This window comes from Dendropsophus ebraccatus, chromosome 15, assembly GCF_027789765.1.
Source record: "Dendropsophus ebraccatus isolate aDenEbr1 chromosome 15, aDenEbr1.pat, whole genome shotgun sequence".
NCBI classification, from domain to species: domain Eukaryota; kingdom Metazoa; phylum Chordata; class Amphibia; order Anura; family Hylidae; genus Dendropsophus; species Dendropsophus ebraccatus.
This window is the reverse complement of record NC_091468.1, coordinates 36,096,120-36,113,620: the sequence shown is the minus strand read 5'-3', so window position 1 is coordinate 36,113,620 and position 17,501 is coordinate 36,096,120. Positions and strand designations below refer to the sequence as shown.

The 17,501-nt window shown below is 43.9% G+C and overlaps 1 protein-coding gene across 1 annotated transcript in view; it reads left to right on the top strand.

Annotated features, from left to right (window-relative positions):
- Positions 1-1,361: 1,361 nt before the first annotated feature.
- Positions 1,362-17,501, top strand: part of MTR (5-methyltetrahydrofolate-homocysteine methyltransferase) — a 48,666-nt gene continuing 32,526 nt past the window's right edge. Inside the window, exons 1-8 of the mRNA XM_069954473.1 lie at positions 1,362-1,509; positions 5,926-6,125; positions 6,485-6,574; positions 8,057-8,126; positions 11,668-11,760; positions 13,390-13,496; positions 15,762-15,821; positions 16,158-16,252. Of these exons, the coding sequence (XP_069810574.1) occupies positions 1,476-1,509; positions 5,926-6,125; positions 6,485-6,574; positions 8,057-8,126; positions 11,668-11,760; positions 13,390-13,496; positions 15,762-15,821; positions 16,158-16,252 (749 nt within the window). The 5' untranslated portion in view covers positions 1,362-1,475. The remainder of the gene's footprint in view (positions 1,510-5,925; positions 6,126-6,484; positions 6,575-8,056; positions 8,127-11,667; positions 11,761-13,389; positions 13,497-15,761; positions 15,822-16,157; positions 16,253-17,501) is intronic.

Sequence of the window (17,501 nt, the reverse complement as noted above, 5' to 3'; positions counted from 1 at the left end):
CTGAATGAATGGATTCACACATATATTTGATTGGACAAGACCTAGATGTATAACCGTGTTAGAGGAGATGTCTCCTATCACAGTACCAGGCTGGGATTCAGGGTGCTCCTTCTAGCTATCTCTAATGTTGGTAAAGGCTGACTGCACTGGTGACCAGAGCCAAAAACCAGCACCCCCCCCCCCCTCATCCTCTCTGGTCACCTGTCCTCTCCCCAAAACCAGCACCCCCCTCCTCTGGGGTCACTTGTCCTCTCCCCAAAACCAGCACCCCCCTCATCCTCTCTGGTCACCTGTCCTCTCCCCAAAACCAGCACCCCCCTCCTCTGGGGTCACCTGTCCTGTCCCCAAAACCAGCACCCCCTCATCCTCTCTGGTCACCTGTCCTCTCCCCAAAACGAGCAGTCAGCACCCCCCTCATCCTCGCTGGTCACCTGTCCTCTCCCAAAAACCAGCACCCCCTCATCCTCTCTGATCACCTGTCCTCTCCCCAAAACCAGCTCCCCCCTCCTCTGGGGTCACCTGTGCTCTCCCCACCACCCGCAGTCAGCACCCCCCTCATCCTCTCTGGTCAACTGTCCTCTTCCCAAAACCAGCACCCCCCTCATCTGGAGTCACCTGTCCTCTCCCCAACACCAGCACCCCCCTCATCCTCTCTGGTTACCTGTCCTCTCCCAAAAACCAGCACCCCCTCATCCTCTCTGATCACCTGTCCTCTTCCCAAAACCAGCACCCCCCCTCATCTGGAGTCACCTGTCCTCTCCCCAACACCAGCACCCCCCTCATCCTCTCTGGTTACCTGTCCTCTCCCCAAAACCAGCACCCCCTCATCCTCTCTGGTCACCTGTCCTCTTCCCAAAACCAGCACCCCCCTCATCTGGGGTCACCTGTCCTCTCCCCACCACCAGCACCCCCCTCATCCTCTCTGGTCACCTGTCCTCCACCCACCACCAGCAGTCAGCACCCCCCTCACCCTCTCTAGTCACCAGCACCCCCCTCCTCTGGGGTCACCTGTCCTCTCCCCAAAACCAGCACCCCCCTCTTCTGGGGTCACCTGTCCTCTCCCCACCACCAGCACCCCCCTCATCCTCTCTGGTCACCTGTCCTCTCCCCAAAACCTGCACCCCCTCCTCTGGGGTCACCTGTCCTCTCCCCACCACCAGCAGTCAGCACCCCCCTCACCCTCTTTAGTCACCAGCACCCCCTCCTCTGGGGTCACCTGTCCTCTCCCCATAACCAGCTGTCAGCAACCCCTCCTCCTCCTCCTCTTCCTCTCTGGTCACCTGTGCTCTCCCCACAACTGTTTAGGCGGCCCCAGCAGCTGCCACTACTGAGCATGCGCAGTGAGTTCCCCAGCACAGGAAGCTGTTGGTCAGCCCATACCGGCGGCTGCTATAGACTCCTGGGACACGCTGCTCCGGTGTCTCCGGTCTGTGCTGAGACAAGCGCCGCTGTTCCTGTTCCCGCCTGCAACAGCCATGCCTCCCACCATACAGCATGCCGGTACCGCAGGTAATAGCCGCAGTGTGAGTGCGGGGTCCTGTCAGCCGGGCGCACGTGTTATCTGTGTTTTGCTTATGTAATGCAGGGATGGAGTGACGTCATGCCTCATCCACAGGTTGTCTTGAAGCTTTAGGATTTGAATGAGGGGAGTACACTGTCAGTCCTGTTCCATCTGTGCATAGAGTACACAGTACAGCAGTGATCCCCAACCTGTGGCACTACAACTCCCAGCATGCCCAGACCGCTGCTGGCAGATTGGAGATCCCTGCTGTGTACTATATGTTAGAATGTTGTATGTTTTTTTTTCTGAATTTGCTGAATAAATGCACATGACACCTCTAAACAGATTTCTGCATGTTTTTTCCCATTGAAATCAATTTCAGATTAAATGGGCACAATCACTATTAGGGTGCGTTCACACGTACAGGATCTGCTGCAGATTTGATGGCGCAGATTCAGAGCAAATCTGTGCCATCCAATCTGCTGCAGATCCTGTAAGTGTGAACGCACCCTAAGGGTGCGTTCACACCTACAGGATCCGCAGCAGATCTGCAGCAGATCCGCAGCAGATTTGATGCTGTGTTAAGTTAATTAAATGAAATCTGCTGCGGATCCGCAGCAGAAAATCAACTGCAGATCCGGTAAGTGTGAACGTACCCTAAGGGTACAAACACATACGCTGTATATGCAGCAGATTTGATGCTGTGTTCAGTTATTTAGATCTAATCTGCTGCGTATGCGGTGTGTGTGTTTGTACCCTAAGGGTACAAACCCACACACCGTATACACAGCAGATATGCAACAAATACGCAGCAAATACGCAGCAGATTTGTTGGTACAGATTTGATGCTGTGTTCAGTTATTTAGATCTAATCTGCTGCGTATTTGCTGCGTATTTGCTGCGTATCTGCTGCGTATCGCAGCAGTAAATACGCTGCTTATACGGTGTGTGTGTTTATACCCTAAAACATTTTTGACGTGTCAAGTTTTACTCTATTAGAGTCTGGGTGTTTAGATCTCTATCATTTGTTAGATATAGTTGAATGAAGTCCTCACCTAAATGCTTCACTCCCCGAGGTCGCTGTGGACATTTTGTAAGGGTCCTATTCCACGGGCCGAGGAGGGCCCGATCAACGATGTAAACGAGCGGCGATCTGCTAGATCGCCGCTCGTTTACTGGGCCTATTCCACGGCCCGATGATCGTTGAGCAAGGGCTGCAAGGACATCGTTACCGATGTCCTTGCAGCAGCAGTAATACATTACCTGTCCAGGCTTCCCCGCGCTGTCTTCATCCCCGGGTCCCGCGCGCTCTATCTTCTGAATGGCCGGTCAGCTGACAGGCCACACTCAGCCAATCACAGGCTGCGGCGGTCCTGGCCTGTGATTGGCTGAGCGCTCCGTCAGCTGACCGGCCATTCAGAAGATAGAGAGCGCAGGAACGGGGATGAAGACAGCGCGGAGAAGCCTGGACAGGTAATGTATGATGATGCTTCTGCTTGTCAAATCGTCGGTCGCCCGCCACGCACCGCTATTCAACCGTATCGATGCGCGGTAGGGGAACGATGATTTTAGGTCTGGCCCTAAATGAACGATCAGCCGATGACACGATCGGCTGATCGTTCTCTCTATTTCATCGAACGATAATCTGCCAAATGGGGCAGATCCGGCCGATTATCGTTACTGTGGAATAGGGCCCTAAGTCTATGGACGTCTTCTGCAGCAATCTGGGGAGTGAAGCACTTAGCTGGGCGCTTCTCCTGCTTCTATCTAAGGATCAGTGCAAGTCTAAAGTGGCAATCTGTCCCATATTTACTAAAACTGTCTAGTTCTTAAACAGAACAAGGTTAGATTTCAAACATGCCTGATTTATCACAGTGTATTATGCTGAGTTTACATGGAACGATTATCGTTCAAATTTTCGCATAAGCGATTGCATTTGAGCGATAATCGGACCGAGTAAACACAGCAAGCGATTAAACGACGAGCGAGAAATCGTTCATTTTGATCTTTCAACATGTTCTTAAATCGTCGTTCGCTGAAAATTCGCAGATCGCTTTGTGTAAACAGTCTTTCACCGATTTACCCTATGTCAAAGTTGAGCTTAAGCGCTCTTAAAAACGATCGCAATGCCGATTTTTTAAATGAATTTTCAAATGATTTTTCTAACGATTTATTCGTCTAAACGCTGATCGTTATAAGAACAAAATCGTTAAACGATCAATTGGGCGAATTATCGCTCCGTGTAAACGTAGCATTAGGCTAATGGATGAATCTGGTACATCTGAAGACTGTCTAGTCTAAGTTTAAACCAACTATTTATATTGGGATAACCCCTTTTAATCTTCTGTATATGTGTGATTGTGGTATCGATTAGCCAATGTTTCTCCATGGATGTCACACCTGTGACTTACGTGAAAAGCACAGATGAAATCTGTGCAGACTAGTTTTTTTTACCATTTCAACGTTTTTGCAGATACGGATGCAATTGCGCACCATTGTTCAAGGGTCTTGGAGTACAAATAGCGGACCTATGTAGGAAACAGAAAAATCACTGAACGTGTGAATGAGGCCTTAGGTTCATTGTCTGCTCCTGGCTTGTTGGATTGTGTCACACATGACACGTTGTCGCCTGCTCTGATGAAAAGTGCACCCTGAGGGCAGGCGAGAGAATCTGTTGTGAGCGTCCACTTGTGTGTACAGTCGTGTCACTGGTCCTGACAGCTAAGTACAGTGCGGTCACTGGTCATGTGATAGATGACATGCACTTTAGCAATACTGGTGTTTTACCAGTAAAATGACCATTTTTTTGGTCGATCATCTAGCTATTTACACGTTGTGCAGATCCTGACTGTTTGTAGCATTGTATGATGAGTCTAGTCTTAAGTTACAATGGTGCAGAGAGGACCATTGTATGTTGAAAATATTGTAACCTGAGGCCATTGTAAGTTGAGGGAGTTGTACTGAATATATATATAATCCGAATAATGAACATGCTCATTTACCACCTGCTTTTGCAAAATACACCCATTTTCCATTAGTTCACACATTTTTTTTTCCCCCAATCAGAATTATGGTCATATTTAGCTTTTATTTTACTGCATTGATCCCAGCCTTATAGTTATTTCAAGTATGACCCTTTCACCTAAATACTTGGACCTCAGCTATTGCCTCCAATACTAACCCGTGTTTTCTGCTATGTAGGACGAGCAGTGAGATCTGCCGGGTTTCTGTTGTGGATCTCTATCTATCTATTTATTTTATCTACAAAGAGTCAGAGGCTTTCCCGAGCTCCTGAAGTACAGCAAGCTGTAACATCTCCTTACCCCCCTCTCCTATACCTCACCATGCTTGGGACTCAGCTTCCAGGTGTCAATAAAGCAGGGAGGGGAAGAGAGGAGACATTCCAGCTTGCAGCTATTCCGGAGCTTGGAAAAGCCTCTTTCACACCTCGTACCAGGGAATAAAAGCATTTTCTACATTCTGGAAGTACAGCTGAATATATAAAAGATACCAAGTGTCTCCTTGTCCTTTCAGCTATATAAGGGCCCTATTCCACCGGACGATTATAGTTCAGATTATCGTTAAATCGTTCGAATCTAAACGATAATCGTTCGGTTGAAATACAGTTAACGATTAACGACCGAACGGAAAAACGCAGTAGATACGAACGCAATAGCAGGAAATAGGAAAGAAAAAACGATCGCAAATACGGTCATAAGTAACGATTATCGTTCCATGGAAATGAGTGAACATTTTCAGGTCTTTTACAATAGCGGGTCGTTTGAGATCGTTAATCGTTAACGATTATGCAAACTATAATCGTCAGGTGGAATAGGGCCCTAACAGTGTCAGCAGTTCAGAACATAAATTACAGCTGACAAAGAGGGGAAGAGTTCTGTTATGTGGCATGCAATGAGTTACAAATCTGTGCGTATAGGTGATCTAGTGTCTGAAGATATTAAAAAGGAACATGAGAAAGCAGATTTTATTACTTGTAGCTGCATTCACATACGTACGTTGCATGGGGATAAGTTTTCGGTGAGGAATACTTTGTCATCAGGCTTTTTCCAGTTTTTAAAAAAAAATAAAAAGTTTCAGGGCCGGATAGGAGAACGTATCTTACTAAGTTTTCCTATCTGGTTTCACCACTGATAAGCTGGATCTCCTGAAAGATCTCATTGAGAACAATGGGCTTGGTTCTGACGTTTGTTTCTCTCAGGTGTTTGGCTAGAGAGAAAGTAATGGTAACAAGTGGGGATGGGGCCTTGGTCCTCAGTATATGTGTTAGATCGCCATGCACAGGGAGGACATTGGCTGAATCATGTTGTGTGTCAGTCGTTTCCTTGGCTGCTTCTCTATACATTGCAAGTTATAAAGAATCCTTTTTGTATAATGTGCTGATGTATGGTTCTCATAATTTTCAGCTTTCAATCAAGAACTGGAATCAATCCTTCGGGAGCGGATCATGGTCCTGGATGGTGGGATGGGCACCATGATCCAGCAGCATAATCTATCAGAAGAATCCTTCAGGGGACAGGAGTTTATAGACCATGGCAAACCTTTAAAAGGCAATAATGACCTCCTAAGTGTCACCCAGCCGGACATAATCTACAAAATTCACAAGGTACGCCTGCTTCATTTTCATCTTTTTACCCTTTTTTTTTCTTACCGTAAAGCAAATGTACTATCAGGTACATCGTTTTAAGACTTTTACATCAATAGACTGGCGGCAGCACTGGGATCCCAGTGCCACAGTCTTTTTTTTTTTTGAACCGCGGCCCGGTTCCAACCCAAGGAAGCAGTCTATTCCCGGTCAACGGCCTGGCCTAAAGCACTGGAGTCGGGCTTTAAGATCTTGTTTAACCCAAAGATGCATGTTTTTGTGGATCAGTGTCAGCAGTTTGGAATGTGGATTGCAGCTGACAGATTCACTTAAACAAGTCTAGAAAAGGTTCATTTCTGATCTGATGTGTCTTTCTGTAGGAGTATTTGCTTTGTGGAGCAGATATCGTGGAAACGAACACATTCAGCAGCACAAGCGTTGCACAGGCGGACTACGGCCTTGAACACATGGTAAGATTCCTGTTATCACTGTAGTTATTCTGCTGACTCTACAGATCCCGTCACCCTACTATAACTCATTGTTACAGGAAAGCTATTAGGTTATCATCTTAGATATACATTATGACGGGTATCACTGGAATAGTCTTTGTTTAGTACTTGGCAGGTTAGGCTTTGTTCTCACGTTCCAGTTGAATTGCATTTTTTCATTGCCTAAAATATTACCAGTTGGCAACTTGAGACAATTATTTTCTGTAGAAGTAAGGCTGGGTTCACGCAGTCCTTTTTCATTCATTTTAGACAAAAACTGATGGAAAACGGATGTATGCATGCGTTTTGATCTTACCATTGACCTCCATTTATATAAAAAAGATCAAAACACATCTTTTTTTAACGACACAAAAACGTAGAGCACGTTTTTGTGTACACTAAAAAAATGCGTTTTGATTTGTTTTTTGTTAATTTTTTTTTAAATTATGGAAGTCAATGGACACCAATACATCCGTTTTGCATTTTGTTTGTGCAAAAAAACTAGTGAAAAAAATTGGACTGTAAAAACGCACTGTGAACACAGCCTAACCCACCAATACTGTTCAAAAAACACAGCTTAGGGTCCTGTTACTCTGCCCCACATGGGGCCATCCAAGGAGGCAAAGGAGCACAGGTCAGCGCTCATTCGCAGTGCCATTACAGGGCACAATTAATCGAAAGGCCCGGCCACACAAACGATCCCTGTATTGTTTGTACGGCCATAGAAACTTACAGGACAGATATGTATGTATACGTGCTGTCAGTTTCCAGATCACACAAGCAGCACATACTTACCCTCTGCTTCTGTGTGATCCAGCATCCCACTCTCCTGCTCTCTGGCCATAGCTGTATCTTCAGGCTCCCGCCTCCTCCAGCTGTCTATCATTCTGTCCAGAGAGCAGGATGGATGCCTGATCACACAGCAGCTTGGAACCGTATGTATGCGCTGCCTGTGTGCTCTGTAAACTGACAGCACGGATGTATGTATATCTGTGCTTTCATTTTCCCTTTGCTATCGGCCGCACATCTGCTGTTTACATAGGTAGATGTGCGACAGATATGGTTAAATTTTAAAGCAGAAAAGATGCAATCAGTCGAGAATCAGGCGTTTCCCCGCTCCTCGGCTGATTCCTGCCACTTTTACTTTGGGCTAAATGATGGGCTAAAAAATAGCTCACTTCTTTGCTCTTTTTTACGCAAGGGAGTCAGTGCAGAGGTAAGTTGCACTGCCAGGGTGGTACTACATGCCACATTTATCACAGCTAATTCTGGGGGGGGGATCTCTTTTCGTGCAATTTTTGTAGTTACGTGGGATGGGGTGTACTGATATGCTATAATTACAGAGTTATTGTGGGGGCCGCATTGGTTGCTTTTTCACACAAGTCATATAGATAGATAACAAATTTTTAAAGATTAATAGAATAAAATTGGAATGTGTTATTAGATGCTTCTGTATTGTTGCAGGCCTACCGCATGAATAAAGTCTCTGCAGAAGTAGCAAGAAGAGCAGCAGATGATGTGACGTGTGAGACAGGTGCGGATGTCAGTGATGTATAGGTTAGGTTGCTTTCACATGAGCATATTTTACATGTCTTTACATATATGACCTGTCTGTAATTGCGGATGCACAGCTCCGGACAGGATTACAATTGTGTTTCAGTAACTGTCCAGATTTGCACGGACCCCCTGATTCAAATAGGTGACACGAACCGCTCAATGGCTTAAAGAGGACCTGTTACCCCCCGTGCTGGGGTGACAGGCTCTCGTCCCCCAGCAGTTCTATTGCTCCATACACACATCTGTAGGCGTTACTAATCTGTTTTGGGGACATGATCCGTGCGGCAAAAAAAAAAAAAAAAACTATTAAAGGAGACCTGTTACCCCCCGTGCCGGGGTGACAGGCTCCCGCCCCCCAGCTAGATCCCCTTATACTGACCTCATCTCGCCAAGTCCCGGGGCAGAGATATCCTGGTCAGAAGCCGGCGTGCGCTGTGGAGATAGGTCCGGCATCCATAGAGAATGAATGGAGCCGGACTCATCTCTGCAGCACGCGCACGGCTCCATTCATTCTCTATGGACGCGGGACCTATCTCCACAGCTCGCATGCCGGCTTCTGACCAGGATATCTCTGTCCCATGACTCGGCGAGATGAGGTCAGTATAAGGGGATCTAGCTGGGATCTATTTTTTTTTTTTTTTTTTTTTGCCGCACGGATCATGTCCCCAAAACAGAATAGTAACGCCTACAGATGTATGTATGGAGCAATAGAACTCAATGAGTCTGCATGTGTGAAAGATGCCATGTGCCACGTGATGGAATAGTATGCATTTTTGAGTCTATTATAAAGTAAGAAACAAGACACTTTCTAGAGCAACATAAAAAGTTTATTAATAGCAAACTCATTTTTTAGTTAAAAGAAAAAAGAGGGACATGTAAGAGTCAAAAATAGGGACTGTCCCTCTAAAAGAGGGACACTTGAGAGGTATGCAATACTGATTAAAGGGACTCTGTTATCTCCAACTCAACCTCCTCAAAACCCTAAACTAAAGTCATCTATAAGGATAAAGGATGCTGATTCCAAATCTGTAATTTGTAGCTTTCTACTCTTTTTTTTATATTTCACCGTTATAAGCCTACAAACTTGGCATGTTGATGCATAGAGAGGACTACTTAGCTGAAGAATATAATGGAGAGGACTACTTAGCTGAAGACTATAATGGAGAGGACTACTTAGCTGAAGAATATAATGGAGAGGACTACTTAGCTGAAGAATATAATGGAGAGGACTACGTAGCTGAAGACTATAATGGAGAGACTACTTAGCTGAAGAATATAATGGAGAGGACTACTTAGCTGAAGACTATAATAAAGAGGACTACTTAGCTGAAGACTATAATGGAGAGGACTACTTAGCTGAAGACTATAATGGAGAGGACTACTTAGCTGAAGACTATAATGGAGAGGACTACTTAGCTGAAGACTATAATGGAGAGGACTACTTAGCTGAAGACTATAATGGAGAGGACTACTTAGCTGAAGAATATAATGGAGAGGACTACTTAGCTGAAGAATATAATGGAGAGGACTACGTAGCTGAAGAATATAATGGAGAGGACTACTTAGACCCCTTCATTTGTGGCTTATAGCAGAAGAATGCAAGTACATAGAAAGATAAAAATTGCAGGTATAGAATCAGCGTTGTATACTCTACTGAGGTGTTGTCTACTGATAGCTTAAATTAGCGGTTGTTTTGGAGGTAAGAGTCCTTTTAAATACTCCCTGATGGCCTTTAAGCCATCATATGTCTGTATTTAGAATCAACATTACAGATAAATACCCCCTACTTAGGCCTTAGTTTCCACATTACCAGTTACTGCTTTTATTGAAAGGGTATAGAGTTTACAGCCGTATACAGCCAACATTCTACTAAATGGAATAGCTGAGATCTCTATTTAACCCTCTAAATGCTGCATTAAATAGTACCTGTGCCTACTAAGGAGTTTGAGAGAGGAAGGTATGAGGTTCCTGCTGTCAGCCCATCAGCATCCTACAGTGCCCTTACTGGGTGCCAATGGGTTACCATGGCATCTAAGAGCAGAACAAAGGCCTCAGTCTGCCAAAGGTATTAACTTTGTGGCCTTATACACTGCCAGTCAGTGTAACAGGAATGCTGAGTATTCCAAACGTTAAATCTGAGATCAAGTAAAGTTCCCTGGTGCAATAAAAATAAAATTAGGATCAGTGAAAGGAAACCTGTCAACAATGTTTTTGTGTGTAAATTTGTCTGTCCTGGGACCAGACCCATGGTGCTGACAGTGTGCTGTAGTTGGCCCGGCCCCTAGTGAGCATGGTACCTTTTGTTACTGCATCTGTGGAATGGGGTTTTCACATTCTGGGGTCTCCAACTGCAATGAAGAGTCAAAGAGGAGTTGTGGTTTGGCATTTGTGCCACGCTCTAGCATGCCTCACCATTGCTTCAACCTTTCTCCTCCTCTTGAATAATCTTTGCTACCTGGCCTCCTCCCTGCTTGCGTTATCTTTGCTTTCTATGCATGCTCCTGTAAAGGCCGCACGTGCTGTCTTATCAGTTCGCACATGCGTCACTTCTTTGGGGTATGGCACCTGTGCAGACAGTAAAGACAGGAAGGCCTTAAAGGTGTACTCCAGCGAAAAGCTTTTTCGCAGTAATTGAAACACTTTACAAAGTTCTATAACTCTGTAATATGCTTCAATCACCTATCTGCCCCCCCCCCCTCAATCCCCCATCAGGAAGGGAAGTAAACTCATTATTATCTAATGACTGTTGACCCCAGGCTGCTCTGTGGAAGCCATTTTGTTACCATCACATCAAGAGGGGGGCGGGTCTAAGCCCTGTTAAGCCAGCCTCCCTTTGTCAGATGACTCTGATTGGCCGAGCAAGCTGTAAGCCATCTAACCGTTTTACAGTCAGTTAGACATCACAAGAGACAAAGTGCATCATGGGAAAGCCCAACCCAGGAAGTAAAGAAAATATGAAGACACAAACTGGAGGTTCAGGGACCTGCAAAAATGGGTAAAAACTATGTTTGATTGTTTATTTTTTATCAGCGCCGGAGTACCCCTTTAATATCACTCCTACTATTGGCTGGTCAGCATTCCTTTTTGATAAAACAACCCATCCTGCAAAAACTAAACCCATATAGTGCTACAGCAACAAAGCAATGGGTATTGCAGTGTGCCAACACAAGTCATTGGCCCAGATTTACTAATACAGTATAACAGTTACACAGTGTAAACTAAGCAGTCTAAGGATATGCCAGATTTATTACAGTGGCCACAGTGTACATATGTAGCCTGTCTAGTCTAAGTTTAAACCAATTAGTATTGGTATATTTTAGTCCATTTTAGTCCATTTTACACCACAGTTTTTGCACAATTTTCATAAAGGCATAAAACCCAACCAGTTCCCCCTTATGTTGACTACCATGACTCCATAGATGACCTAACTAGCCTTTGGGTTCAATCTTTCCATAATTTTCTTGATTGTAAGACAGTGAGTCTGTGTTTTATACTAATTGTCATTTTCTTTATTTTAGGAATAAAGAGGTTTGTGGCAGGAGCTATGGGGCCAACAAATAAGACGCTGTCTGTTTCCCCTTCTGTTGAAAGGCCAGACTACAGAAATATCAGTAAGTTCATGTATTTATGTATGTTTTAAACCATGGTTTTTCATGGCATTTTTTTTTAATTTAGAAGATAGCCTCTAAATTGACAAATGTGCATTGGAGGCATACAGTGGCATATGTCATCCAGTCATCTAGCTTTGCCATTTTTTGTTCCATTTAGGGTCTATTCACACGTCAGTATATTTTTCCAATCCGCAAATTTCAGTCAGTATACAATCCGCAAATTCAGTCCGTATTGCATCCGTATTGCATCCGTATTGCATCCGTATTGCTTCAGTAAAATACAGACCCCATAGAGTTGTATTGGATGTGTCAGTTACTGTCCGTACTAGGGTCTGTCCTTTTTTTTTTGCGGAACGGATTGCAGCCCAGTACACAACACGGATGTGTGTATAGGTCCATTGAAATACATTGGTCCTATATTATTGCGGATCCGCAATTGCGGACAGGAACAGGATGTGTGAATAGGGCCTTAGGGGGAGAGCTGTGATCTAGAGCTTAGCTACAATGTATACAGTGGAGGAGATTTATCAAACATGGTGTAAAGTGAAACTGGCTCAGTTGCCCCTAGCAACCAATCAGATTTCACCTTCAATTTCCCAAAGAGTCTGTGAGGAATGAAAGGTGGAATCTGATTGGTTGCTAGGGGCAACTGAGCCAGTTTTACTTTACACCATGTTTGATAAATCTCCCCCAGTGAGTCTGTGGTAGTCTGAGACACGCCTCCTATCTTATTATTGGTTCAGGCTGCTGCTTTCCATCCTCAGATTGGCTGCTGTGTATGAACACATCTGTCATCAGCTCATCTGGGGTGTTTCCTGATATAAATATATTATGGCCTTCTCCGAGCCTGTCACTATGCTAGGACTGGGTGATATGGCCTAAAAATAAAATTAGCTTTCTCTAATATTGACAATTCTTTAACTTTATTGACGATTGTCTAACTTTTTTTTTCTGCCCCCGCCTTTTTGCTAAAAAGACAACGCTCTGCTAGCTGCATTGAGCTTTGACATTGAGGAGCAGAAGAAGTATGGCTTGTCTCCGCTAACACCAGAGGCTGCACTACTGCCTCAAATGTGAGGGGGGGAGCCATTGTGCAGGGGTACAGGACCAGAATGCAGATCACGCTACAGTGAATAAGTTAATCGCCCAGTCCTGCACTGATCCATACAGTATATAAATGGCAAGAGTTGTTTTGTTTTATATTTAAATAAAGAATAAATAAAAAAAAAAACAACTTTATTGACAGTGTAGTTTCCATTGGGACATACATTTGGCAGCACCTGTGAAATCTGGTAACTCCGCTCCTATTATGCAGTGGTCTCTGCATTCTCAGTTGGGTTTTCTTTATCGGGTTACAGTGTCGTGTGTGTGTGTGTATGTGTATGTGTATGTATATATATATATATATATATATATATATATATATATATATATATATATATATATATATATATATATATATATATATATATATATATATGAGAGAGAGAGAGAGAATTGTGTTTGTAGAATGTAGACCTGTGCCTTTATTTCCAGAGAATACTTATAAACTAGTGGCCAGATAAGTTGATCTCTTCTAGCGTTCATCTGATGTAGATTATAATTATACGCCTTCCTTTTGTTTTCCAGCATTTGATGAGCTTGTGGATGCGTATGCCGAGCAGGCAAGGGGTCTTCTGGATGGAGGGGTTGACATTATACTGGTGGAGACTATTTTTGATACGGCCAATGCCAAAGTAAGTGTCAAACAATTATATACATTTTTGACATGTCAATTCTGCGCGGAGAGAGGAGGCGCGCGAGCCTCCCATAGACTGCCAGTAGAACACGGAAGCTGGTGGGATTCCTCAACAGAGAAAGTTTTACTCCATGTGAACTGGCCCTAAAGCTAGTGATGTATGGAAGTGCCTGCATTGTAAGTGTATTACAATGAAGTCTATAGCTCTTGCGGCAGTTCTATACACCGCTTTCTTTTGGAGCGGACTGATGAAGTTTTGATTACATCACATCCATGTTTTTCATGGATTGCACAGATGTCAGATCTGTGCTATCTGTGAAAAACACATCTCATAGACTTCTACGGGAGAATCCATGCCCTCATCTTGTCCGAGTTATGACATGTCCTATTTTTTCACTGAATAGATTGTGGATCTGTGAAAAAAAACTGTGTGTGAATAGCTTAAAGAAGCAGTTCACAAAAATTATTATTGGCTCCCCCGCTAGGCGCTGGCGTGTATACTCACCACAGCTGAACGGTGTCCCTCGGCGTGGCTTTGTTCCAGTCCCGTGGCGCTGTTCAAATCCAGCGCACGCTCACTTCAGCCGATGCTGTGACTTTTCTTCTGTGATCTATGGTTGAACGTCGTAACTCACATGCTTCCATAGAGAATGCATTGAAGCGCATGAGTTCCGGCGTACAATCACAGGAGACAGGAGTCACAGCAGAGGCTGATGTGAGCAGGACGGGAACGAAGCCGATCAGCTGCTGTGAGTATACCTGCCAACAGTGCCTAGTTGGGGGAGTGCCAATTATAATTTTTTTGTGAACTGCTTCTTTAATAGAAAGCAATAGGCTATAATGTCTGTGATCACGGAACGTGTGAATAAGGCCTAAATCTTCCTATACTTCTGGTTGAGCTATGCTTAGTAATATTCTTACTACAATATGCATCCATGTGAATGGGTCCCTCACATGTTGTCACAGTTCCCTTCCCTTGCAGATTACTATACTTCGTTTTTTTCTTTTGTAGCGGATAAGACTTGTGGATGTTTGAACTGGGTGACCTTTAACTGAGAACAGGGTGATGCAACGTGTACAATGTGCTCGATAGTGAGATATGTTATATGTGCTCTAAGTACATATCTGCAGCTGGTGTGTTAGTAGCAGAAGGGCACTAGGTGAAATGGTGGTCAAAAATGGTGAAGGTGAGGTGGCAGTCCTAGGGAGTCCTGCAAAACACGAATACAATCATAGACTATACGTCATGCTGCACCTAACAACTATGGCTGACATTTATGCCTCTCGGCTATACTTAAAAACCAACGCCAGGATGTTGGTATATAATTTGATCAAACAATATTGCCTCATGTACCATGTGCAGGTCCCCTGGTTCACATGAGTCCCTACACTAACTCAACACTGTGTCAGTCAGCGACCACTAATCCCGCAAAGCACAAGCAGGAAAGGGAGGCCATAGAACGGCCCTGCGACCCCAATCTCAAAGGACCAAACCCCAAGGGCCCTCCCAAATCCAGGAGGCGCCGCCGGCGGAGAAAGCTGCAACACAAGTGTGAACATGGTCTTGCTACTCACCATTGCTCCTGCAGGTAGAAAGGGAAGAATAGGAGGTACCTGCAATGTGTGCACAGGTGCTTCCTGCTGATTAGGGTCACATGGGTCTTACAAAGAGGAGTGCTAGCACTCAGAAAAGAGAGCAAAGTAAAATATGACATGGAGAAAAAGGAGCACTGCATTTAAAAACCAACACCAGGATGTTGGTATATAATTTGATCAAACCATATTGCCTCATGTACCACAAGCCGGTCCCCTGGATCACATGAGTCCCTACACTAACTCCACACTGTGTTGGTCAGCGACCGTAAACCCCGCAAAGCGTGCGCAAGCAGGGACTATGACTATGTTCACACTGTGACAACAATGGCAATGGCTGTTATTTCTGAAACATCACTGTTATTTACACAACAACAGGCATTTTTTTTACATTGTGTGAACATGGCTATAGGCTGTATCCATGTTTTCCTAGAAGTCCTAGGGCAGCATCCAACTTCTCCAGCCACCGGTAATCAAATGCAGAGTAAGTTTCAGTAAGTTTGCTCATCGCTACTTGTATTCCATTGAAATCACTGGGGCACTGTGGGACATATTGCCAAATGTGTTTGGAAATGATCCATATTATCAGATGGTGTAGTACAGTACAATTAATCTTATCAGGCATTGAACTAAAAAAGGTTCTCAGAATCATTTGCCCTTGTCTCTACAGGCGGCCCTGTTTGCTATCCAGACATTGTTTGAGGAGGACTACAAGCCTAGGCCTATATTTGTGAGTATTACAGCCAGAATTCCATAAGATTCGCAGGCATGGTTATCCAGTATATAGATTCCATATATACTTATAGAGATATTTGGGGGGGGGGGAGATAATGTGTATATGAACATCTATGTATAGTGCATCTATAGTGGTGAGTATATGTAGAGTAGTGATTAGCAAACCAGTTCAGAGAAGATGGATGCAGCCTATGGTTCGTGTGAACTCCAACGTAATGTACATTCGCTCATCTCTAATGTAGAGCATCAATACAGACACATAGTTATGGACATTAAAACAAAAATATTTTTTTTACCTTCTCTTTTCTGATGTTTTTCACTGGACCAATAGATTTCAGGAACCATTGTTGACAAAAGTGGACGAACGCTTTCTGGTCAAACAGGGGAAGCATTTGTAATAAGTGTGTCACACACAGAGCCGCTGTGGTAAGAGAAACCTGCATTTGTGATTGTAATGTGCACCGTGTGCTGGTCCTTACATGGTTTTTTTTATTTTTATTTCCTAACTTGTTCTACTCTCTGCCATGCTAATATGTAGTAATCCTGAAATGTTGCAATTTTTATTCCGACCACAAAGCCCAATAATAATCTGACACTACCTGTTCTGTAGAGGTGACCTTTTTTAGCTATGTCTTCCTATTACAAACAGGAGTACAGTGAAAGATGACAGCAGTATATAGATAAGACATAATTCACAATAGCTGAAGCTCAGTGCTCAGCCTCCCACCTCTGCACTGGTCACAGAGCATGCTCAGAACTATTCCTATTGACAAGCCAATAGGGCTTGTTCTAAAGAATATCTCTAAATGCTGTTAACAGCTCAGGCAAGATGGCTGCCTTCATACTAATGTACAATAAAAATTTGAATTGAAAAATAAAAACTGATTAGAAAAAAAAGGACATGTTCCAGTATACGCCTCAAATTATTAAAAAAAACAAGAAAAAATATCTAGGTAATGCTCTCTTTCCTTTAGTCGGATCTCCATTATTTTTGAACACCATTATGTTAACTAATAAAATGACAACTGAGGATTCTCTAAAGCCCAGAATTATAAGGACATGACCTTAGGCCGTTGTGTTATTGTTTAGTCAACACAACCAGCATCAGAGCAGCTCTGGCAGCATGATACTTTCTTAGGAGGATATGTACAATATAGTCATGCTGTGTGCTTCAGCCTGTAGGGTCATGGCAGGGTGTGCTGATAGGACCTGCTGTACAGCCCAGTGATACAGGGGAGCGAACCTCAACTACTATGTCAATATTAGAGCAATGTGATATGATATAGGATATGTACATGTCACTACAACATAGCAAAATAGTTGTGTCTTGTACATGAGCAGTTAGGGTCACCACAGCAGTGCAGCCCCCTTCCACTAAACCAGAGTCTTCTAAGTTGCTTGTTTTGTGCCTAAAATAACTTTTTACACATCATAACAATCTTAGATTAGAAACTTTGTTGTGTCCAAATTAAGCTTTTAGTAAGCAAAGCATTTATTACTTTTACCATCATTACTTGTTTTTTTATTAAAGTTATTTTAATTGCATTCATTGAATTTCAAGGGGCATTCCACTTGTCACGAAGTAAGTCGACCTGATCGGCGGGAAATCCACTCTGCATGTCAAAAGTTATTGATCCCACCAGGTCTCACTGCTAAGAACCACTGGGATTGGGAG